General features: G+C 38.9%; 1 protein-coding gene across 1 annotated transcript in view; it reads right to left on the bottom strand.

Moving 5' to 3' along the window:
• CDC42SE2 (CDC42 small effector 2) overlaps positions 1–26311 on the bottom strand; it is an 84476-nt gene that overhangs the window by 19742 nt on the left and 38423 nt on the right. Inside the window, exon 4 of the mRNA XM_056324269.1 lies at positions 14784–15106. Coding sequence (XP_056180244.1) covers positions 14784–14837 — 54 coding nt within the window. The 5' untranslated portion in view covers positions 14838–15106. The remainder of the gene's footprint in view (positions 1–14783; positions 15107–26311) is intronic.

Below are 26311 nucleotides of genomic sequence, written 5' to 3'. Positions count from 1 at the left end.
GTCCTTCATATGAAGGTGTCTGCTCACATTTGCCTTTCTATGGAAGCATAAATGTTGTGTAAGATATGTTACATACAAGCTTTCTGTACTCCTATGTACACTCTATAATCTTCTAAATGAGAATGATATGCACATACCAAATTCCATGACAGAAAATTAGAAGAAAAAACCCCAAACTCAAATATTACCTCTGAACAGGTAATAGCCACTGTCAAATACAGGATCCTCACTCAAGACTCACCATACAAAGCCAATCACTGAATAAGTCTAACATTTTCTCCGGCCCAGCTAGTTAAAACATCTACTACTCTGAAGGTAATAGCTCTAAACACATTGCCATGTGTGCTTGCAAACAGCAATTTGGTACTGCACATTGCAATTCACCTTCAACTATGACAAATCAGGGCATGTGGTATTTTCAGAAAAACCTCTGCACACAACTCTCAGTAATTTCCTTACTGGAAGAAGACGGATATTCAGGACTTACAGCACTGACATTTTTATCAGCAGGATTAATGGGTGGAACCTCTAGTACTTGTGCCACAGACAAAACCTAGTATCCTCAAGAGTTAAAAAACACAAGACAATGAATTCATCAGCTTTTAATTAACTCTGTAGATGTCATCTTAGAAGCAACAGCTTATGTACATATGCAATGAAATACCTAAATATTCAGCTGGTTTTCTAGTGGTGTACTACTACTTTTTTATCAAAAGTTTTATCAAAATGAGCTTGCTCTGAATGAAGATCCTTTTTTTTTTTTTGGTACAAAACTTTTTTTAAGGGAAGTAAACCCATTACAGTTTTGTGTGTGTCAGGTCCATGAGACTCAGTCTTGACTGCTGACCTTTCTGGCAATCTTCCCATTGGCATTTCCTTGCGAAGTTATTTGTTACCTGTGTGAACTCATCATAATCTCTGTGATCTCCTTGATACTCCAAAGGCATCCTGACCTCATCAACATGTAAGCGCTGTCACACAGCCTCAGGTACCCTGCTCTCCAGTGGGGAAAAGTATTCATAAACATAGAATCACGGATCTCCTTCAGTGTTCATCCCACTTCTTGCTCCTGTGCAGACTTCTGCAAAGCTCCCAGATTTGACTTTCAGTGTTGGAAATCTGTTCATCCAGTTCATTTTAGGTAAATCACTGTAACAAGTGCATCCCAAAATACATGATGTAGCCTGTCTTTACTTGCTCTTAAAGCAAAAAGGTATTACAACCTAACATAAAGAAAGTAGGAACAGCCTCGCATATTCTTCCTGTACTATGAAAAACAGTCATGCATTTGAAAGGTGATCCCACTAGCGGATGAGGAAACGGTAGCATTATACACAAGATTAAAAAAAAAAACAAAACAATACAACAAGTATCCAAGACAATTTAGCAACGGATGGCCCAACAGATATTTTAGGGATGCTTAGATATTGAGCCCACACATAGCATGGCTAGAAGCATTTCTGGAAGAGTACTCTACCAGCAATACTTAAGAAATGTTCAAAAAAATAGCTGTGCTTAGATTTACCAGTTCCAAGCATGCACAGGCACTTTTGCACAGTCTAGCTGAGGCATGCCACAATGCCACGGGTCTTGAGTGTAAACCATCATTAACTATTTAAATTTAATCAAGTCAGAAAGTGCACCACATTCCTAATTTATTTGTCAAATTTTACTGTTCTAAATACAGCCTCATTGAAAAGAAGATTCAGGAGCAGTAGCAATAGCTCCTTACTCTTCTACTAGCTGCACTAAGACACACAAATTTTGCTGAGGACAAAGTCTCAGGTACATTCATTATTCAGAATATACTGCCAGACTCACAAGCAGGATTAACAACACACCAGAATAATTTTTAGAGGCAGTGTGGCTGCTCATAATGTTTGGAAAGATCCTTCTATTACTAAACCATTTCTGTGGGAAGCCTGTCCCTCCTTGTCTTGCAGATCTTCCACAGTATGTTATCGATGATAAATTTATTACTGCGAGAGCAGAATTTCTATCATTGTATTATTGTGTGTCCTACTTGCATACTTTTTGACACCATTCTTTCAGCCTAGTACTGGCTGAAATCCAGGAAATATAGTGGCTTTCTTACTGTGTCAGATCAACTGGTATTGCTAGTATTTAAGAGCTTCTTAAGACAGGGAAAATAGGAAAGCATGGCTCTAACAGTCAGCAAAACGGGAAGCTTTGGCATTACAACACTGAGCACCATGGAGATCTCTCAGACTCCTCCAGGTTCTTGCATTATTGGCAACTTTAGGGCAACTGCTTCCCAGCTCCATGAGTGTAGTCAGCTTCTATCGAAGACAAGATACAGCCAACAGCAGCTGTTGGCTACAGATTTCCAGTCACTGGCGGTTAAAAAAAAAACAGTCAGAATAAAGAGGAGAAAAAGCAATAAACATACAGAACAAAACCAGGTTTTCTAAAGGGCTACAGGCTGGGAATTTTTAAACTTGGTGCATAACAGTAAGTGAAGACTCTTTATAGCAAATACTTTTCCTTTTACTCTTCAGTAAATGGAACCATATGATACCTAAAAAGACAGGTGCACAACTCCATCTTCCCAACAAATACAGCTATGAAAACATAATTGAATAGTAATTGTTGGTAGGAAAAAATGTTCCTAAATTAAAGGAAAAAAACAGCTAAGCTAAACCACTACCATCACTACCACCAACTCTGTTTCATAGCTTGAGTGTCAGGTAGCCTTTAGCGAAGACACAGGTCTCCAGTGGACTCTGGAAGCTATGCAAAAACCCCAAGGTTTCTGAACAGCTGGCTCACCAGCGTGACAACTGCCAAATATCAATTGTACCAAATTATTTTAAGTACTCCCTATGCCACAGTATCATCAAGCTATACCACCCAGAAACATGCTTCTATGATCAAGGCACAGAATTTGCAAGGATTCCATTTTCTTCCCAGATTTCCTGCGTGGTTTCTATGCCTCAACCTTGCTTTGTCATTTCACCAACTGTCCTTGAAGTTCTGTAAGATCCATGGACACAGGCATTAAAGTAGCCACCCTCAGACTGCTGTCCTGAACAGAGACATTGCCACTTATGTGCTTTCTCAAGAGCTTCAAACTTTTACACTAAGAAGGTATACATACCACATCAAAATAATTTAGGACAAGAAGAGATCCACCAGCATGAAAGCCCTCATTTTTAATAGACAGAATCCAATTTGTCTACCATTGGCAGAATTGGTAAAACACCAGTTGCCACTTTACAGTTACCCTATAGAGAGCCCCTTTAACCTTTCACTTCAGATGCCTGGAAATAACGCATTAAGAATACTTTGGAAAAATCAGAAAGCTGCCACTCTGGTGTTTGCTCCACATCCCTTTCTTCATTGCCTGCTGGAATGAACACATGCACCGGCAAGGACACCCAGAGAAATTTCATCCTCTTAGGTGACGGGCACTTGCAGCCTGCTGCATCCTCGCTTCTCAAGAGCCCTCCATGCCTCTGTTCCTTGCTTTTCTCTGTTACAGTAACCTTCACCTCTGTCCTGTTCCCCTAAAAACTGTCAGTCAGCTTTGTCATTTGACAGTCATCCAGGCAGAAATTTTATCCAAACGCTGCTGTTTTTTCATAGTGGAAAGAACAACTGATTTACCAGTTACCTTCATAAAGGACCCCAAAAACTGTAGAGAGAGAAGACAATGGAACAGTATTAAGAAATCCTGCTGCTTTAAGCTTCTAGCTATTTCTTTGTCCTAAATCATCTGTAGCATCTGTTAAAATCCCTCCTGAAAAAAGGGCACTGCTAAAGCTCTTCAGAAGCTTAAAAGCTTGTCTCCATAAAAAAATGTATACCTGAGTTATACTCCAGCTGCTTTTATGCAAAGCCAAACATTACAGCTTCAGAAGTGACACTAGTTCTAGACAATGTTACACAATTTTTTAAGCTTTAGTGTCAATTTTAACATATTATACTGAAAATGCAAATACATTTTAAGTACATTTTATGAATCTAATACACTTTAAAACTCAAGAGCAAACAAATTTCTCCACTAACACCACCACAAAAGGGGTTCGTTTTCCAGCTGCAAAGCTCAAAAAGTCATAAAGCAGAAAGATCTATGCATTATCAAGACACTCAATGTTCCCTCTTTGGGATCACCAAGGAAAAAATTGAGAAATCCAAGCCTGTCTGCCCTTCCCAGTTGTTTCCCTGCTGGCTTCATTTTCAGACCACCCTTCTGTGTTCTGAGAATTGTATAGTTACAGTTAATTTTAGTTTAAGAAACTAAAACAAGTAAACTTGCACAAAACACAATCTAAACTTCCCTGTGACTCTTTTTATCTGGGGAAGTATCCGCATGAATCATACCACAGTGCATCCTGCAGCATTTCTGGTCTTGTGCATTGCAAACATAAGTGTCTACTATGTTTGGTCATAAAAAATAGTGATACTCACCCCTGCAATGCCTGCAGAGCCAACACTACTAAGAGCCCAAGCTGAATTCTAATCCTTCTTGGGCATGACCAAATTATTTACTAAATTCCAGCGAGCTGAAGCAAAGGGATTACTTGCAGAAAACTTACTGTACCAGTGTGGGAAAAAGATTCAGCTTGACTGTCTGAACCCAGAGTGAGTTTGTAGACCTTGCAACTGGACGTTTTACCGGTTTTCAAAAGTGGTTTCTTGAAAAAGTCAATCACTTGGTGTATATTTTCTTGACCAAAAAACAACTGTATGGTAGAACAGGTTTTCAAGTTGAATTTTGGAGCATGCTTCAAAGGGAAAGTTTTGTCTGTCTTTTTAAACAAAAAAATACAAGACCATCAAAACCAAATAAAATCCTTTTACTGACTTTTATCACTTTTATTTCCTTTTCACTGGGTAATAACGTTAGCTAATACTGGAACTCTAAATTACATGAGTTATGTAATATAAGGTAGAGTACCTGATCACTTTTCCTATTATGTACAGACAGATCAGTGATGTAAGCTCCTCTGTTCACTCTGACTAAACAGAAATTAGTATTTACAGTAGTGTCAAGTTCAGAAAGAGTAAACAAGAGACAAAGATACTGCAGAATGTCATTTTGGTGACATGAAGCATGCTACCAGCAGCATACAAGGAGACTAATTTTACCACCTTCAAAGGATGATGAAGATGGCTTCACATTTGTAAAATGCTATGGCAGATGTTACAAAGCATTTACTTCACATGAGTATTGTGCACTTCAGAAAATTCTCTTGCATTATAGTCTCTAGATATGGAAAAGCTGTTTACAATGAACACCAAATAGTTAAATTTTTAAAAGGAATATATAAGTATATTATATATAATTAGCTATAATTAACATAGTTGGTTTTAAAATCTAGATAAAGTGTTGCCTTAACATTTAAGCTGTGTTGCCTTCAAAAAAGATCATGTTTATACACATGCCCGACAAAAACCTACTAAACACCCAAGAGTTTTGTATTTTTCATTATTTGGTAGTGCCTCTCCTCAAAGGATCTCAGCACAGTTAGCAGTGTCCCAGGCAAGCACTGAGAAAAATACTCTGGCAGTTGTTTTGTTTGCTGTAATTCAACAGACTACTCCCTATACACACAGGGAAAAAAACCCCTGAAAATCAAACCACCAAAATCCAGCCCACCATTCAAAACATACATCACCAATCACAGAAACTAGTTTGCATGCCTCTGCTATGCAGAAAAACACTGAGATGCAGCCTGCAGAAAACCCCATAACCTTTAGTTCTTTAACAACTAAATCAACTAATACACATCTGTCTTCACACATCAGTCAATTTCTTGCCAGATTTTTAATCTAGGTGCATATGTGATCAAATGTGTAGACTTCCTTTTGATTATATTCTCTGTGTAGGAACGTTACTCTCCTTTTATAATGGAAATGTTGGTGTTTTATTGCTGAATTAAGGAGAGCAGCTGAATCTCACTGACATGAGCCATGTATGTACGTTTTATTTCTTTAGGGGCTGGGCCATACAAAGAGTCCTTGATTACATCCTGTCTAGCCTTCCAGCAGCCAGTTTAATCCACACTGCTTTCACCATGGCCACTTTAATCACATCTTCTCCACATACTCACTGCTGGCAGCAGCCTATCATAGTGGTTTACACATTTGCACTGTCTTCGTCGTTAGCTTACAGAAAAGATAATAACCATAAAGCATAATGGGATTATAAATCTTTGACAGATTTTATAATATTTTTAAACGCAATGATTAAGTAGCCCCAGTTCTTTTATCTCACATATAAGTCCTGTTTCTTTATTCTCTGAAGTACATACATTGCAGTTATTTTCCTTCCTCCTCCAAATCTTCCTTTCTTTGAATTACAAATTGAAGAGGCGTTTCATTTTCAAAGCTTAATTCTGATGTTAAAAGAAGGAAATATGTATTTGATATTTTTCCATGGAGAATAAAAGGCCCTGTAGGTGCTTTTGCCTGCTATTTTGTAGATCTGCATGCCTATTCTTGTATTGGCATTTCTTCTTCCCTTTAGAAGTGCAGCAATGCCAAGCTGCAATGGCAAACACAAGCAATACAGTACGTAATACACATGCACACACACATATATGTGTGTGCACGCTTGCATATCTAGCAGATTTTTTTGGAATATGTGCCTAGCAGGATGTATTGTCCCACTTCAACAATAATCTGCTATTTAACCATCATCCAAGAGCCTAGGAATTAATTTTTTTTTTAAGTAAATGGAGTACGGCAAGCTTATTAAAAGCAATATTTGTTCCAAACAGAGTTAAATAACATGTTGTCCTATATTAATTTTACTCAAGTCTTTCAAGAAATCTACTTGAAGTGGATTTGGCCTGGAAACCCCCTACGTTTAGAGGAACTTTATGAGTTGTAACAGTAATCTCCTGTTATAAATAAGATAATCCCTTAACTCACAATTTTAGTTCCCTGTTGAACATAGCCAAGTGTGCTTTCTTTGGATGATTTAATTCCCGATAGCATCAGTTTTTCACTTCATGAAACTGATAAGCACCCCAAAAGGCAAATTTTATGCAAATATGCATAATGAGGTAGAGATTATTAACTACAATTTATGTCTTTTTGAAAACCATGATGTGCCATCACCTCTAAAATTCCATCATTCTGGCGTAATCCCCAATTAACATCTATTAATCAACCCTGTTGAAGTCTTTTCCTCCATTTTACTCGAATCCGATTCATTTTTCTCTACCTACCACATCATCCTACCTGCCCCAAACAATGCTTCTGTTCTTTCCACATTTAAGGTCAGAGGCTCTGAAGCCACTGATGGACACCATACAGCTCGCAAAGTAACCTACCTGACATCTTCCAGCTGTAGAACAACAAGTACAGCAATGCTGACTTCTCAGATGAGTCAGGCCTGAGCTGCTGAACTCAAAATCAGTGGCATAACTTGCCGTTTCAGAGGAGGCAAGACTTTAACCTGTACTTAAAGCAGTCTGAGGCCAGAGTAAAAGACTGCCATAAATTTCCAGAGTGTTCTCTGTGGTGACTCAGCTGTCACCACAGTCACTGCCCATCAAAAATGTATTTGGTTTTTAAGTACAAGAACTTCTTTTTACAAAGTGCAACTAAACAGTTATGTGCTGCACCACATTCCCCCAGAGAGATGGACATAAAACAGAGGGAAAGGAAGCCTCCAATGGCCAACAGTGTTTCCCGCTGTGCACCGTGCTGAGATCAGCTCTGCACCTTTGCTCCAGACCTGGAGAGCTCCAGCTAGCCAACACCACCATGTTAGAGCAGCAGAGCATGAAGCACTATGCTATGCCAACAAAGAAGTGTCGGTCTGGGCAAACTTGGAAAACAAATCACAATTTGGTCCCAATTTATCTCTTAATCTCCAAAGATAAGGCACTCACATAGCAATTTGAAACCATCATGTGTAGGTTAGAAACACCTACACCATAACCCAGGCCTGCCAAAAATAAGGGGAAATTAAAATATTCTGGTTTGAGAACATCCCAGTACCAAAACATGTAAACTATGAACTAGGTAGTCCTTTATGATAGACCATCAAGCAGAACATAAAGGGTAGTTACAGTCACATTGAAAAAGTCATACCACAAGCAAGAGAAACAAATAATTATGAAGACTCTGTGTCTGCTACAGACAGCATATTATAAACCCACACTATTTTCTGACACTGAATGAGCTAAATTTACAATTGCAAGAAGAGAGACAGGTAGCTTAAAATTATTTTAAAGAAATCCACGCAAGCCTCTCCCTTTTGATGTCAGGTCACTCTCAGAGCCCAACATGTCAACAAATCACTGTGTCACACATTTATTTGAGGGAGAAAACACAAAGAGATAGTATCTTTCCTCAGCTACAGTAAACTACAGCTCTCTTGAGGGTACACCCACGTACCTAAAAACCCCTCTAAAATTATTTGAAAAACAAAAATAAAACTGTTGGGTTCTAAGAGGCATTGCTTCCCCCAAATCTGCATCAGAATGTGGTTCACAGCCTCGATTTTTCTGCCCAACCTCCACTCCTCTATTCTCCTCATTCCGTGGCAGCATACTAACCCAGAACTACAAAGCACTTCAGAGCCATCAGCTAAGCCACTCGGAAGATGAAAGTGAGAAAATCATTGCAAGTGATTAAATATTAAAGTCGATGGCTTAATGGATACCTTAAAATTTCAGAATATCTGTAAACACATGAAAAACATTTATAATGTAATTCAACAGGAACTTTGATATCATGCATGTCTCACCCATACATAAGAGTCATAAGAAGTGCAGAACCCAAAGGTTTGAGGAACAGTCTGAAAAAGGAAAACTTTCATCATCGTGAAATGTTAATGTTGGGAAGTAAAAACGTAAGTGCAGGCAGAGACCTTTAAAACAGCCATTTAAAATGCTTATTTTGTGAGTTGCACATTGGTCTTACGAATTATCTCCAGCAGAATATCACAGATCCATTACAGAAAAGTTACAATAAAAATACAGTAAGATAGTGGCAGAGGAAGCTTCTACTCTCAATACTGTCTTTCATATCAAAGGCAGTTAAAGGTAAAAGGATGAACGCTTAGCTTCAGGGCAATGACTGACTTTATTCATTAACACAAAACATACTTCCATATGGAGTCAGTGCAAGTGCACCTCAGACTATGTCCAAGTTACCTCTGCCTCTGCCTGCTGACAAGCAGAAATGCCCCTAAACCAACATGCTTCCCCATCTCCCCTGCTCTGACACAAAAAGCATATCAGGCGAAAAAACAGCTAAACTGTCAAACATTAAAATTAAGACAAACCAAAACCATTAAACTATTACGGCTTTGCAGCTTCAACTTGCATTTAGAAAAAAATAAATTATAAAAATTGCATTGGATTTGTTAATTTCAGAAATGCTTTACCACAGTCTCTAAGAGCGGCTGCAAAACTATCAACTTTTGCTAGGTAGCATAAATTATTTCTTGTAGTAGCTCCTTTTGTCAGTGAATCGTATTGAGTTTTGGTCTTGAAAATGTACTCCCACTGAAAAATCTGGAGATTTAAAAGAAACAAGCAATTCAAGGGCCCCAACACTAATGTCCAGACAATCTACTTCCCACAATTAAGCAGAAAGCCTGAGCTCTGTAGAACCTGTAGATATTAAAAGAATATTACATCCTTCTTCAAATATATTCATAATGGCAAGACAGATTCTCATCAACAGAAAAGTGGCATAATTGTTTCCACCCCCTCAGAGAGCTATATTCCATCCTATCAACTAGTATTATATTAAATAAATGGTGTCAATGCAGCTAAAAGCTCCTAAAAATTTCACAGCCATAATAAATACAAAATATTCAGTTAATTTTCATTCAGATATTTGTACATAAACCCAAAATAGTGCCTTTTTTATTTTCTTTGTAAACTTTTTGATACTCGAACACTACAACAGATATTTTAAGACTTATGGGAGCTAATTTAAAGGTAAAAGAAAAATCTAAAGCAGCTCTGATCAGACCGAAAGCAACAAAACCAGATCAGGTTTGATAAATAAAAGCCAAGCATTTTGCTGCTTATTTAACTCTACTCCCTTTGATAAGGTGTTCCCTCAGGCTACCTTCTGCAACAGCACTGAACAGGAAAAAAAAGGAATTTGAAACATCTGAACTGGCAGCTCAACATGTAAATCATTATGACAACTCTGAAATCTGAGGGCTGTCTAGAGTTGTCACCTTTTACATTTGAGTCTTTCATATGCTTACTGAATGTGGTAGGCTCATTAAAATTAATGATTAAGAGAGCCTGAGTTTTAGTTATTTCAAGCCAGAAGCTGTGTTGGCACAGCACTGCCATACTGAAGGGGCAGCCTGGCCCACTACTTCAGCAGCAAACACCTGATTTACTGTTACCGAGCGTGATTCATGCTGCATTGCCTATGCATACTGAATGCTTCATTATCTTCATTGTGTTCATGTTTCTAAGACTTGCACTGGTAGATGTACCCTTAGCTCTATCTACGAATCCTTCTCTAGAAAAAAAGCTAGAGTTGACAATATCCATGAGTGGTTAATTTCCTTAAGTAACCCAACACGATCACTTACGTCTTCTGTGGCATTCAGCATTCAGTTCAGTTGATGAATACAGCAGTACATGCAAGGTTCTTTCTGCCTGTATTTTAAGATGGGCCTCCCCACTCTAAATACAGATCTGTCAATCCTCTTTCATACATCAAAAAAGACATGAAGGAAACTTCACTTGCTAAACCACTTTAAACCTTTATAGAACAGCATGCAGCAAAACTGTAATAGCCCTTTGACAAAATACAAAAGGGAGGTCATCTAAACAAGAGACAAGCAACAAAATAGAAACTAATTAACTAGAGAAGGAAGCTTGGAGCAGGAATGAGAGGACAAGTTTATTCTTTTATAGCAGAGCAGTAATTTTACTGCAAAGATATGGGAAACTGAGGAGCTCAGCTGCACTGGGCAGAGGTACAAACCAGGTGGGAGTGCACCAGGCTATGACCAAAGGCTTCTCAGCCTTCTCCCAAAAATTAACTCTGCAAGTTATAAATGGACAGAACATGAAGAAAAAAACCAAACAAAAACCCCCAAACAAACCAGAAAAAAAAGTGGAGGAAAATAACAAATTCCTGGTGTAGGCGACAAGCTCAGCCTAAGAAAGAAACCACAGACATGTCCTCTGAAAATCTGCAAGATTAAAGGCTCTCTCAGCTTCTGTTACCAAGCAATGCATCTGGTAGTATGGATTTGGCAGAGTTTCCTGAAATGTAGCAGTGGGCAGGATGATAGCACATAGGAAGCACTGGAACAAAGACTCATCTTGTCACTGGGAAGTGCAAGATGAGCTTAGAGAATGTATAAAGGGTATCAGTGGGAGGTGTAAGAAACCTGGTGCAATCGCAGAAAGTGCTACTCTTCGCAACATAAAAAAAAAAAAGGTTTGGGTAAGATCATAAAAAGGATTGAATTCAGGCTACTTACACCACCAAAAAAACCCTGAGCATAATTGAGAGATTAATACCACCTTCTTGGTATCATGAAAACAGTTATGAAAGCAACTAGTTGTTTGAAGTTGTCTTTAACACTTTACTATGGTAAAATACATTATCAATCTAAATCTGACATTAGAAAACTAGAAGCTAATGAAAACACCTTCCCCTTGATTTTTGTTTGCATTCTACTGTGGTAAAGACCTCAGGCTATTAAGAAGCAAGACCTAAGTCACCATCAGGAGCACGCTTCCTTCAACTGTATCACTATTTAATATTGTTCCTTTGCATACTCTATTTCATTTATCACCCTATTTCAGAGAAGCACAGAGACCCATATTCAAACATGCCTCTTCCATAATCTTGTTACAAGTACTGCAGTCTTGGAAACACCAAGTGAAATATTTAGCAACCAAAGTACTATAAGGAAACAGTAGAACACTACTTTCCAAGATGCCTGCGTTGTATTTCACAGCAACATGGTGCATCCATTTGGCACCGACAAAAGACAAAAAGCTGCGCCATGATAAATTTCAATAAAAGATGACTGTAATCCTTGAATAGTGGCTTTTAATTGAGGAACCTCTTTAAGCGCACTAATATATAACTGCAACTTTGTTACTGCTCTGCTCCGCTCCAGGGTATGCTGTTAGGGATGTGTTCTTATTGCCATAAAGGATGCAAATCTTATCTTAAAAGACCTGGTTCAAAACCATGAAAATGCATCGGAAAGCATTTTGCACTGGAAAGTGTATGCAAGTCTCAAAGGCATACACAGTATTGGCAATAACCTAGAAAATGCTTTTGTGTACGATCTAAATAATAGTCTTCTATAAACTTGACTGAAAGGACTCAGTGCATATACACATTTCTTATTTTAAATGCATTACAGCTGCAAAGAATAGAGGTGCTGTACTGAAGATTCTAATATAATATGCTAGAATTTTGCCACAAGAAAGCAGACATTCCTGCATCCTGGATTTCAAGAGAGGAGGAAAACTCCTTAGCACAATGGAAGCTATAAATATCACAGAAACATGCAACTACTAAAAGTTCCAGGGGGGTTTTCCTCCAGTGAAGAGGCTTAAAATTTATGTCACTATCCATGACATTAAAGGTGTCCCAGACATCAGCACTGGATAAAGAAAATGAGAAAAAAAAAAATCACGTTTCAGAGAATGTAGGTTTAAAAACAAAAAGAACATTGTAAGCATTGATTAGACAAGTAGCAAACTAGGTAACTTCCGGCTTTCAAGGTCTATTCTGAGAGGCTGTTAGTGTTGCTACAAGACCACATTAGTCCTTTCACAGAAGGACCATGCTGCACACGTAATGGCCAAACATAAAAGTGAGGGCTGGGGTGCTATTAGTCAGACCATGAAGAAGGTGAGATGCAGGAGGTAAAATGAAAGAAGGCACATGAAAGAGATGAAACCAGGCAGATGAGGCATGTCTCCTGAGAAACTGGACTAAACTGACAGATTGAATGCACAGCAGGGGTCAGACAAGTAGCTTTTACACAAGTTTGCATGTTTGACCTATCTTTTGATACAATAGGGCAATAAGTACCAGTATTTTGTGGCTAAACACTACCACATTTTTCAGAACGGCTGTCTCCCAAACACAACACCTGCAGAGACAGGGAAAAACTGCTTCCTTATCACTTGTCTGATTTATCAGTTTGCTCGCACCAACAGTACATGCTTTGCTACAGGTCAGAGAAAAAAAAAACATTCCTGTACTTATTCAGATATATATGTATCTGATTAAATACTCCGCTTACTGCAACAGCACTTGACAGAGCAACGGCTGAACACAACACAGCAAAATGAGCTGAGCAACTGCAGGGGAAGGCCAGCTAAGCACCTATTGTCAAGTACACCTAGGAGGGCCCACAACTCCTTTTTCTGAGATGCATCCTGAAGAATTTTGGCCCTTCCTAACAAGCAAGGCTCCTACAACATTTGAAAGGCAGATTTCAGGAACTAAGACAATGCTCAGCAATGTGTTATTTGTATCTTAAACACAAGGATGGTTTTAATTTTCTAAGCAAATGCATACTACTAAATCGCAGACCCATACGAAAATTACTTGTTTCCCTTTTCTCCCCTTTTGAAGTATGTTCTCCACCCTTTCTTTCCATGAATTGTGACCCACTGTATTAACATATCATGTATTCCTTAAGCAGTAACTGAAATGTATTACAAAGCTTGATTCAAGACTTCATTGAGCCTCAGGATTCTTGTAAATAAACAGAATAAGCCATTTTCTACCTCAAAAGATTTTTAACACAGTCTTATCTCATTTTTAATTTAAATATATGTTCTGAAATCTAGGCAAGTAACTTTGGCTACTATCTAGCATTTTAAAGGACTACATGGTATTCAAGCAACAGGAGAGGACCACAGCTTCCCATGTTGGTTATCTGAGTTCATCCCCAACAACACGGCTTGACTAAGAGTGAGATAAAGTTGCATTCATTTCTTAGAAATGTTAATGGTCACATTTTAATATTTGCATTGCCACCCAAGGATCAGTCTGGCATTCAGGCTTTGTGCAATGACAATACTTAACATGAAATTATTTTTTTAGTCCTTTGGCTTCCCTAAAGCCAAATACTATCATCTGAGCATTTCAGTGAGCTTGCTTTACTCACTCTGGGATTCTCTTGGTCACTGTAATTCCAGCATATCCTTTAGTAGTAACTGGGCTCTTCTCCACACATCTGCAAGATGACTGTCCCTTCTATACATTCATTTAGCTTGATCTGGATGCCATACCGTACAATGCTTCTTCTCAGAGTGCTAACCGTATTCCTGTTAACTCCACCTTCACATAGGCAGACTTTCTCCCAGCAGCACTGAACCCAGGAACATACTCTAACGGTGCTTAAGAGTATACGAAACCCAAGAATATTCCTGTATATTTTTTCTTTCTTACGTATGTTTGAAATGGTTCTTTTATCAAACTGCTATATACTTTTTCACACAATAGCCATTCTATTAAAAAAAAAAAAAAAAAAAAGGATTTACGGTATGAGTACCTCCTTGCCCTTCCCTTCCTTTAACCTCCTCTTTAATTCAAACAAAGACCCTCTCCAAAGGCTTTGGATAGATTTGATCTTAAGGACAAGAAAATATCTGTGTGACAACACTCTAGAACAGTCATTTTTTGTCCCCACTAAGCCATGATGTTAGTTAATTCCTTAATTCTCACTGAGCTTGGCCAAACAGCACTAATTTAAAAGCCATTAAAAAAACCAGAAAATGTGAACAGTGTAGTTAATTATACAGAAACAAAGCAGTGCCAATATTCATACTTACAGGCTGAGGCTGTTCTGCAATGCAGCAGTTGAAACACAACCAAAACTCACTCATTGTTTACAGTCTGAAGTAGGGACACAGATGAAAAGCAGGACTCTGCCTCTGTAAATCTGTCTCCACGTAGCAAGTTCTTTAAATAGGTTTATTTATAATGGTTCCAATGCGAGTATCTTTTCTGTGTTGAGCTCTTCTCCAAAGACAAGTCAGTCCCTGGACAAACAACTTGAAGGCAAAAAGTTACTTTAGAGTCTTCTTTCAGAAGGTTGGATCCAGCACCACAGAAATGTTATGTATGCGTCTTTGGTCCCTAGCGTTAGGTGAACCTGAAAACAGAAGTACATTACATCAAAAAGAAAGAATATACAGAATCTCATGCTCCCAGACAGCCACCCTCATCAGTGATTTCTTGGTAACATCTTAAACAGACTGAAAAGACACTTGCAAACAAGTCACATGCTTATTCCTTCAGTGACTAGCAAAAATGGCATATACCAGAAACCTATATGAGGCTTATGTTCCAGCTTTGGTTAGATGAAGATGTCAGGAACTGGTGTCTAACTTTCAGCAGTCACCTCTGCTTGATCTAATTGTCAAATGTCATTTTAGAATGTAGCAATTGCCCATACACCCCTTTAAACTTCTTAGAGAATTGTGCCTGTAGACAGACACTCTGTATTTCTCTATGGAAAAGTTACCCAGTTTATTCACAGCATAAGGTGTAGATAGCATTTAACCCCAACCCTGTTGCACAGCTGTCAAGTAAAAGTGTGTTTTTCTAAATTTTGAGGCAAAAAATAAATAGATTTCTGTATATGGAAAATTTGCAAAATGGCTGGACTTGGTCAACTCAAAGTTATTTTCCTTCTACGCTCTCTACGCTCCTGCTTCACATACAGTTGGCTTCAAAAGAGGAGATTACTTGTAGAGTACAAAACTGTTTCCTTAAACCTCTAAAATTCCTCATGTGGAACAACTGAGGCTCCAGATTCCAATCATTCGTTTGCTAAAATAATGTTTATTGGTTAATCTCCAACCCAGTTTCTTTCAGTAAAAGTGCAGTAAAAATTCCTGTGAGATTTCACCCTGGTTGTTTATCTTGCCATCGATCATAAACTTCACTAGCAGAGAAAGTGAGATAATGACTATTCAGAAGTTTTCACACGCATACCCCTTAATAATTCTATATATGACTGCATCTTCATTCATAGAAGTGTGTGAATAACGACGCATCATTATTTGTATGCAATTCCTCACAATATGAAGTGGTTGGGAGACTCCATTGGATACAACAACTACACACACACACACATATATATATGTGTACATACACACACATTCTGTGGCAGAGCAGTCCTCACATAGCTACTGTCTTCTTCAGTTCTCTACATGCCAAGCACGTAAGCAATGAGGTTCATCATTTACTATATACATGCCAAGTTACTGTACTGTGCAGCCATTACCAGGCAGCTACTTTCCAGGACTGTTGGTTAGAACACCCACGTACAGAAATACAGTTACACCTCTCCCATACTAAATCCAAAGGCTCTGGGAAGCTTTCCCACTTCTTACCTTTTAACAGAGGCTCTTCAAGAAATAAACAGTGCAGTAACACCATCTAAATAGCAATACCCCAGCAAAAGTCTCTCTCAGCTCTGAAAAAGCTACTCGTAGTATTTAAGTTACGTTTCTATGCCTGTTTGTGGCATTTCTTGCCTAAAGATGAGACCAGGGCTGGCGGGGGTGTGGGCGGGGGATGGAAAGCTCTGCTAGCTTTTCCTATCACTAACACCATACAGAGCAAAGCATTTTATTAAACAGAACACCTGGGGTAACAAAAAAGCATAAATAAAAAAACTCTTTCACACAAACTTCCTTTTGTCAGACACTTCAAAAAATGGTCTTAGGACAGTGCTAATAAGACATGTTTTCATCCTTAAAAGGTTTTTTTTCTACCTCAAAGATGATGACCCAAATCCCATGTATGTGTCAAGAAGTTGCAATAAAACATGGGAATTATCAACCAATGGTATGAAATCCAAGAATGACAATAACTTTAAAAGTCTAAAGAAGTTCTCACTTCATAATTAGGTAGCTTCACATAATTTTCTCAATTCTTCTGTTACTGAAAGTTTAATAAACTTCAAATAGCAAGAGCTGGTGTAACATAGAAAAGCTTGGTAAGAAAATGCTCTGTTGTTCTCTGCAGTCTCGAAATTTGCATGATACACAATTCTTTTTTAAATTTGATTCAGTATGTAATAAAATCTGAATTGAAACATGGTTAACTCCTGTTAAGCATGTAACAATTGACAATTTCAATCCAAAACCTGCACAGCTTCTGTCTCTTTAACTTGGCGGCTTTACTTCTGAGAAGATAGACTCCTAGATTTTCTGAAACACAGAAATGCTTCCCCATTAGATTATGCTGCTTAGATTATGACAAATTGATAAAGCAAGTACTCAAAGTCAGCACGTTTTGAAGTCTAAGATACTGTAACCTGCCAAAGCTATACATGAATACATTGCACTGAGCTTCTCTTGCTACACAAGTGACCCAGTATTCTGATTTGCAGCTCCTGAAACTGGAACACTCACATTACTGCTTCCTCATGGAATCTTTTTGACAAAGTCCAGATGTAACATACCAAATTCTTGCTCTCACAGAGAGTTAACTTCCATCCTGCTGTTAACACCGTGTACAGAAGACGTACATGGAAAGGGCAGGGAAATTCCGCTGTCTCCTAGTCTGCTCATTGATAGCTGGCACACTCCTCCAGCTCACCGCAGTGCTGAGCTGAGCCCTGGGAACAAACCTGAAGGGCTTGTGCATGCTCCTGTGAGCCTGGAAGGCTCCTCCTGGTGACAAAATACTCAAGGGTACAGAATACTTTCTCCACCCAGCCACTCTCAGCATGCAGGACTTGTGCCCTCTAGGACAGAGTTCTCTTTCAAACCGATTGCCCCCAATTAAATAAAAAACTGCTGAATGACCAAGCCAAGCTAGAGACTGTGAGTAACAGTCTCTGATAACATATTAATTTTTAAAAATGCATTTTATCTTCTATAGCCTGTATAGTGTCATATTTGCCCTTAATATCATGGTTCTGTAATCAGTACCAAACAGATTTTCAATCTGTTGCCTTTTAATTAAAAAAAAATGGTGGTGGAAGGACATACGTATGTATCTGGAAAAATCTGCAAGTAACTGAACCTCTTAAAATGCAAACAAAAGTTTAGCCATATTTATGTTAGAGCACTGGAAAGTTATACACCCCTACTCAGCTAAACAAATTATTTTTACAGTGGCCAAGCTAATGTAAAAGAATAAGTATAAATCTGCTGCACCAAAATGGAACGAAAAAGCAATTTAACTGAAGACAAAAAGGCATATCAGCACTTCAATGTCAACAGCAACACACTAGGACTTACTACTAGTTGCCTGCTTAAAGAACAAGTTGAAACAGGAAAATTCTGCTGCTCTTTTCCAAATTATTGAAAGAAAGGGAGGGAGAGGGGGATGGGAGGGGATGAGCCAGGGAGGCGGGGGAGAGAGAGAAGCACCACACTGACATACAGCTACCTGTCAAGTATTATGTATTATCAGTCCACTAGCAATATCATGAGAAAATGTTCCTGCAAAGCTTGGCCTGCACCCCAAACCTAGCTGCAATTACCCAAAACACGTGCAATACTTCACAGCTAGTTCTCTGCTCTGTCACAGGATCAAGCTTTTAGCATGGCACTGTTCGCCAGTGCTGCTGCACTTGTTTGTGCAGACTTGCCAAATGAAGAGAACAACAGAGGCTGAAGAGCACAGTTCAAGACAACAGCTCCATCATTCTTTGTTTTCACTCTTTACAGTTTATGATGCTCAGAGGGGCAGAACACCATACAGCTTACGTTGAAAAAACGTGGTGCTGATTCTGCCTGAGCAGGAAGGCTAATCACAGTGATGAATGGTGAAACACCAACTTATTTTTTCTCATTTAAACCTTATGAACTCCGAATGCAACTTATTTTAGAGTGTATGATTTACACTGCAAGAACACACAGGACTATCATGCTGAACAATTTTGTCACATTTTAAGCCTTTTATACCTCGTGTACAACTTCAATTCCATCCCATTTATAGAAATTTTAAGTAGTATGAAGAAATGAAGATATTAAAAGGGACACATTGTTTAAAGTGAAAACCATTAAGGTAATTTTCATTACTCTGAAGTTTATTCCACAGTACCTGATCTAATACAAAGACAAAACTGCCATTTATTGTTCAATACCAGTCATAAAGGCAGCAAATGCAAACACTGCATTAATAGGTAAGTGGGGGTGGAACACGTTCTGTTACAGTATCAACAGTTTTTCTTACTATAGCAGTATTAACTTTTCTGTAAGAAATAAAACAGAGCGGGAAAGGAGGAATGGTAAAAACAAACAAAACAAACAAACAAAAAAAAAATCAATCTCCCCTCCAAGGTCTTCATGTTTCCTGGCAAAAAACAGGCTAGTGAACATTTACTTTAGCTGATCCAAACAGGGATATACTGCATACTGTGGAGAGTCAGTTAGAAGAAAGCTACTTATTAATTATATAGCTTAAGAACAGTGGGCTTTTCTTAAAAAAAGATCTATAAGGCTCCTTTTAAGGGTTAACACACTATATCCTTTGACTGCATACCGTTCAGGATAGCTTCGAACAGGAAGTGTGGTAACAATGCTTTGACAATTACTTGAAGCAAATAAAACCACAGGAAGAGAAAGAAAATGACTGCAGATGTTAAATTTGAATTTAACTAGATTTGCACCAAAACTCAGACTACTATTTAAGGCACGGGGTGCTGGTGGTGGGGTGTGAAGAAAAAAGGAAAAAAAAAAAAGTGAAATATGCAAAAAGTCATGACTAAGTACGCATGTCACAATATGATCATGGTATGCAAATGTAAGCAGAGGCACAACTATGATTACTATTAGGTTTTTAGTCTCAAGTACTTTATAAGAAAGAAATACACAATTATTTTTGATATGGGAGTGTCATTCCATAAAAGACACCTTTTTTTCTTTGCCTTAAAGGCTCAGAACAGCTATCACTTGTTTCAATCCTGCAAGCTTGTAAGCAGAAATTATCACTTCAGAGGGTATTTTTAAGACTGATTTCATATTTTTCACTTTAAATTTCTACTGTTGCCATACTGTTTCCTCTTGCTGCTTAGCAGATACAGTCAAGTGGCAGCAAGAAATGACGGGGGAGGGATTAAGGTGTGTCCATACCAACAGAGAAGTTGTGCTGGTGCACATTTCCACACACTTAACAGCTGTAGCAACTGAAGGATGCTCTCCAGCTCCCAAAGGAATTGAGAAATGTTCACTCCGAGCTTTGTTTTTTGAAAGAAACTGATCTGTAGAACAAGCAATAGAGGTTTTAAACAAACACAACCTATAGTTGCCTTCATGCATGATTTTTTTATCAGATACTTTATCTCACCAGGGCAGTGCACTTGCAGAAGCTCTCTTCCTCCCTTCCCCCCTAGCAGAGCAGGCACTTCTGGGGACTTTGGCACCGCTTTTAATGCACCAATTACCTTTGGCACTTTCAAGCCCTGAGAAACCTGAGCTGCAAGTAACTCTTGCCAGACAAAGGACAACATTCACCCTCGACATAGGCCGAATAAGGCTGAAATCCCTTTTTCACTTCCTCATAACTTTCCCACACCTATTCTGTGCCACCCCCACCTGCCCCCCCCCACCACAAGTGCTTTAGGGTTTAGTTTCAAGACATTGAAGAAGATGCTTCAAAGTTTTGAGCTAGACTTTCCTGTGCATTGTCAAACTGTGAAGGCATAGGTCCTGACTCTGTAAAAAGCCATTTCATTCTTGTATTTCTCAGCATTATGACTAAAGCTATTTATAGGATTTTATTATAGGGTTTTATTTTGGGATTATTGGTCATTTGGAGTCAGTTCCTTTTTTTGCATCTATTTATACTGAAATGGTTTTCATTAGCATATTTCCTTAAGCAACTTAGGAACAGATTGTACTTCAAATGAAGCTCAACATAAATTAATAGGCATGAACGACTACATATTATGAGAATGCTTTGCTTCTGAATTAAAAGTTTCAAAGCATTTGAAAATTGTGGAATAGGATGAAGGTACTCTTATGGCTTACTTGAGGGAAAAAGATGGGTTGTTCTTTTAATTCTTGTTAATAGAATGGAGTCTAGTCTTAAGAAAGATACCATATTTCGATGGAACCAAAACACCTCCAGTTTTAGTTTGTGTTTTCACTTTGTAGGAAGCCACAGCAAGTCTCCCCACAACAAATACAGCCATCAGAAATAATACATGGGAAGGCAGCAGAAGATACAGGAAGGGAGCCACAGCAGCCACAGCCTTACAGCAAGTCTGTAAAGTGAAGTACTAGGCTTTTCTTACCAGATCACCAACAGCACGAGAGGGAGCTGCAAAGCAGATGAAGGCAGGAAAACACGCCCTTCGGTCAAGGACAGAACAGCTCACGCAATGTGACAGTAAACATGATGTTTTCAAGTGCCAGCTGGGAGGTTAAGGCAACGAGCCTTTAAATGTCTTTGAAGCATGTTGATAGTGTGTTTTATCATTGACAAATATCCTGCCCAACACCCCTCCATCCCACCCCCCATTTTTTTGTGTTTGGTTTAGTGTTTGGTTTGGTGGGTTTTTTACACACACCCATCCCTGCAATTGCCTGGATTTTACTCTCTATCCATTTTGTTAAATTTAATTATTTCAGCGAAGTAGGCCACCCCTCAAAAGGTCCTTATTTGTGCACAAAACAAACAAATGAGACAGAAAATATTACACCGGTCCCATTAAAATTCCCAGTTTGAAACATAAAAGCATAGTTTTTTGGGACCAAACCAAGTTTAACAGGCAATACTGTGTCAGTGACTGAGCAGTGCACATAGCCTTTTCCCCAGCACTGACATTTCAAAACTTCTGGTGTCTTCAGTTGATAATTGCTTTCAATACACATGCATTCAATGCAGCTTTCTGAAACAGCTGATAGATAGCTCATACTATTTCCCACACATACATGCAGACAGGAGCTCACTTCTCAGAAAACCACAGCACAGAACAACTAATAGTTCTGCATGTGAACATATAGAGAGGCTAACAGAAAACTAATGGCCCAAATGTATTTATTAAGTAACAGGAAGGCAAACTAAAGACAAAATAAATATGTTTTGTCCTACCTAGGACATAGTCTAGGCATAATATATTTTGCTCTACCTACAAAAAGTCAGTTAAGAACAAGTGAGAAGCCTTTGAGAATCCACTCCTATGGTTTAGGGAATGTGATTTCATTTTGCCTGCCCATTCACATAAAAAAAAAAATAACCTGTTAGCCAAAGTTTTAATTGGTCAATAACGTTATCTTTTCAAGTGGCAAACCCTATTGAAGGTAACACAGAAGAACACTTTTCTCAGCTGACCTCCTTGTTGATTCTAACAGGTAATACCAGTCAGAGAGAAAAAATAAACATGGCAAACTACTGGTCTAAGACAGGCTTTGAATAGGGTACTTTTCCCATAAAGAATGGAAAGAACTAAAACCTCCCTGAAGAGTCCCCTATTATTACTTCTAAAGTAATGATAGGAAATACTCAACATCAGCATCCAGAGAGTCCCTCATTTTAACAACAGCGTAGCATTAAAAGGAATGGAATAGTCCATGGGGGAAAAAAATACCCATGACAAACTACGTGACAGACCATACAAGATATTCAAGGGACTCCACCTGCTTTTTAGTATGACAATAGGTGAAAAGCATTATTCACAGCATTTATAATATTCCTTTTTCCACACAAAACTAATATACTGAAGCAATTTCCAAGGAAGGTTTATGATAGAGGAAAACAGTAAGTGGGAACAAGCAGAGAAAAGGCCATTAAAACCATCAGTTCACACAGGCAAACCCTTACCAGTACAGTAAGTGTTTCACAGCACACTGCTATGGTACATTTTACCTTACTATCATAAGATAGCCTTGCAAAAGAAGTCTGCCCTTGTATCTAAACATTTTAATGCACTTCAGCAGATGATTGCTGTCACTTCCTCAGCTCATTCAAGTACAAAACAATTATGAGAACAACTACAGCAAGCAAAGCACCATCGTGTTTTGTGGGGCTGGATAAGCTGAAGTTTGCTCAGTCATCCAGTAACACTAGCTAGGATGCACATTGGCCTGTTCAAAAAGCCAGATGAATCACCTCTGTTCAAGCCTCCCTTGGTCTGCAGTGATCAGATATTTCAAACAGGAAGAGTGCATCAGCTCAAGCACTGTGCTTCTGCTTTAGCTTTCAGTTCTGTAGCTTGCAAGCAATGGTTTTCTGTTCAAAGTGCAACAGAACAGCATATTTTTCACCTGCTAGCATTTAAAGCCCTACAATTTCTTTATTACCTAGCCCCTATCATTTCTCTGTTATTAGCTGCTTTAGATGACCTGAACTCTGTGCGCATCTGCACGTATGCACATGGGAGACTTGATAGACACCTAAAAATTAACACATACCACATTTTCAAATTTCAATTCTATCACTCTAGAATAGAAATGGAATTTATGACATTTGGAGTATGTACTTACAGAAGTTACAGGCAGAGACCTATTAGTTCATGCAGCCCATCTCAGGTGTACCAGTTCCCAGGTAGCAGTACAGTCTATTGCACTGTGCAGTCTATCTTACTGTGCAGTCTATCGTACTTCCAGTGCTCCCATTAATTCTCCTGAACGACCACTCTGCAGCTTAACACAGATCACATCTGCCATCTTCAACTCCTGCTGTCTTCAGTGGTTGCTCATTTAAACAGCACTCACACAGCAACCACATTTAAGCAAGTCTAAATTAGGCTATGATTGGTCTGGAGCGGTGTCTTTTTCCTGACTAGACGCTTATAGCAGTATATTAAAATATTTGGTTTATTTCATAGGAGGTCTACATTCAGACAGAACATGGTATAGAAATACAAGTGATACCACCCAACTTAGGCAGGAAAGCAGGATGTTTCTGGGGTGTGTGGCAGAGCCAGGAAGCACAGAAGTTTTAGAGCCAGTGAGAGGTGGCAAGTGTTAATTGGACCTGTTAGGGTCTCACTCTAAAAATAAGCATGGGGAACTGCAACACTAGGCTGACAAAGCAAGTCTCAAAAAGAATGCTCTAGTCAGAAACATGTATAATGTAAAAATGCTTACCACAACTACATGTGCTTTCGGACCAGAGCAGAGCGAGGGGGCAAGATCTGACAAATTGCCCAGCTTTTCCTCTTCTCATATCAATAACCAGAGATGTGCTAGCACAGTGCTGTGTAACAGGCAGCAGAAAGTGACACCCGGACAGGAGGGTCAAGTTTCATTATATCTAGCAGTATACAGCAAAAGATGGTTTTCTTCCTCTGCCTCTAGACATTTCTGAAGTCACTTAAGGGGAAGGAAAATTTAAACATAACTGTGGCAATCAAGAATTTGGGTTCACGTACCATAACTTTAATACACCATAATGCAGAAGAGTGTCCTAATTCTATAATCCTTAAACAATTGCACGGAAAAGAATTAATTGAAATACAACTACTAAGTAAGAAATATGCACAGAGAGACTCTAGACTTCCACAACACAGATAACCCCTCTTCTATCCACTTCCACACACAAGAAGCCTACCAAACACCATGGCGGCATGTGCATGTACATGTCCGTATGAAGCCACACACACAACCTATAATCCAGTAACTGCAGCAGTCACAAAGTATTTCATTCCTATGACTAAATCTATCATGCTATATATACAGCAAATATGAAAATTACTTGCTTTTACCTCAACGAACCTCAGACAGCTAGTCTGTATTAAGAACGACCACAAACTGAAAAAAGTTTCTGGGGCCAGCTAGTAAAGAAACATTTCATGTATTAGAGTTGCAGTAACTATGAAATAACAATGTGCAGGTCAACAGCACCTTTTTTTTTTTTTTTTTTTTTTCCTGAAAGGAACAGTCATATTGCAAAACAGAGTGAGATTTAGGGCGCAGAGAAAAATAGAGGAAAAACTCTTCAGGAGATTTTTTTATCTCTACAATTGTTCACAGTAAGCCACTGCACATGCACACATAAGACACAGCTTATAAGTAGCAACACCACCAGGACCTACACAGGGTTGTTTCATAGAGGAAATCCTATAATTCAGTATAATATTTTGGGACCACTTTCAGACTGCAGGTTGATTCAGACATCGCACACTAATTAAAAGGAATTATTGCTCTTTTCCTTCCCCCAAGTTAAGAGTCACTGCCAATGTTCCTTAATATTCAGTTGAATTTGAGTACTTACCCCTTGGAAGAAATACTTACTACAGACAACTCTCTTATGTCTTTTGCAAAACACTGATATAATGTTTATCTTCACATACAAAGGCAAAAGTATGAAAAGATGTAACTGCAAACAAAATCTTGAACATCCTCACTGATTTTCATTTTGTAAATAGTATCTACTTACTAATTTTTTGGTTGGAAGTGCAGGTCAAGTTTGTTGTTTGGCAAGTCTGTGACAGATGCACCCAGAGCGAACAGTGCTTCGGTTCAGGCATCCCCACAAAGAGGTCTGACTGAAGTCAGCCCAGCTGTGCAACTGCGAGAACTATGCTAGGCTGTGCCTTCACAAGGACTAAGGAATCTAGGCCATGTTTTATCAGAAGCCACGGTAATAGCCTGAGCTGGGACTACACAAAACTAAAACTGCTACTGCTGCACACCTGCACATACACACCAAAGCAGGGTTTGACTACGAGTCAATCACTTTCAGCTATAAATATGTGTAGCCCCCTAGCCCATTGAACTCTCCTGTATAGCAGCAGGCTGCAAAACAGTGACCTCCCCCTTAACCAGGGACACCTCTCAAGATTACTTCTCAAGGCTGAGAGAACCCTTACCCATCATCTGTTATCTATGAGGTAAAAGATATTTTGCATTAGTCCTAAAATTATCATAGAATCATAGGATATCTTAAATTGGAAGGGACCTGTGAGGATCATAGAGTTCAGCTCCCTGCTCCTTGCAGGACTACCTGAAACTAAACCACAAGACTAAGACCATCATTGAGACACTCCTTGAACCTTGACAGACTTGGTGCCATAACCCTGCTCCAGTGACTGACCACCCTCACAGTGAAGATCCTTTTCCTAAGGTCCAAACTGAACTTCCCCTGATGCAGCTTCATTCCCTTTCCTTGTGTCCTATTGCTGGTCCCAGAGAGAGGAGATCAGCACCTCCCCTTCCGTTGCCCCCCTTGAGGAAGCTGTAAACCACCATGAGGTGACCCCTCAGCCTTCTCTTCTCCAAGCTGAACAAACCAAATGACCTCAGACACTCCTTCTCAGTCTTGCCCTCAAGACGTTTCACCATCTTGGTCACCCCCCTCTGGTCACACTCTAATAGTTCGATGACCTTATATTGAGGCGCCCACCACTGCACACAGTACTTGAGGTGGAAATGCATCACTGCCGTGT

This window comes from Falco biarmicus, chromosome Z, assembly GCF_023638135.1.
Source record: "Falco biarmicus isolate bFalBia1 chromosome Z, bFalBia1.pri, whole genome shotgun sequence".
NCBI classification, from domain to species: Eukaryota; Metazoa; Chordata; class Aves; order Falconiformes; family Falconidae; genus Falco; species Falco biarmicus.
The sequence above is the reverse complement of the archived record's forward strand: the minus strand, read 5'-3'. Positions and strand labels throughout refer to the sequence as shown.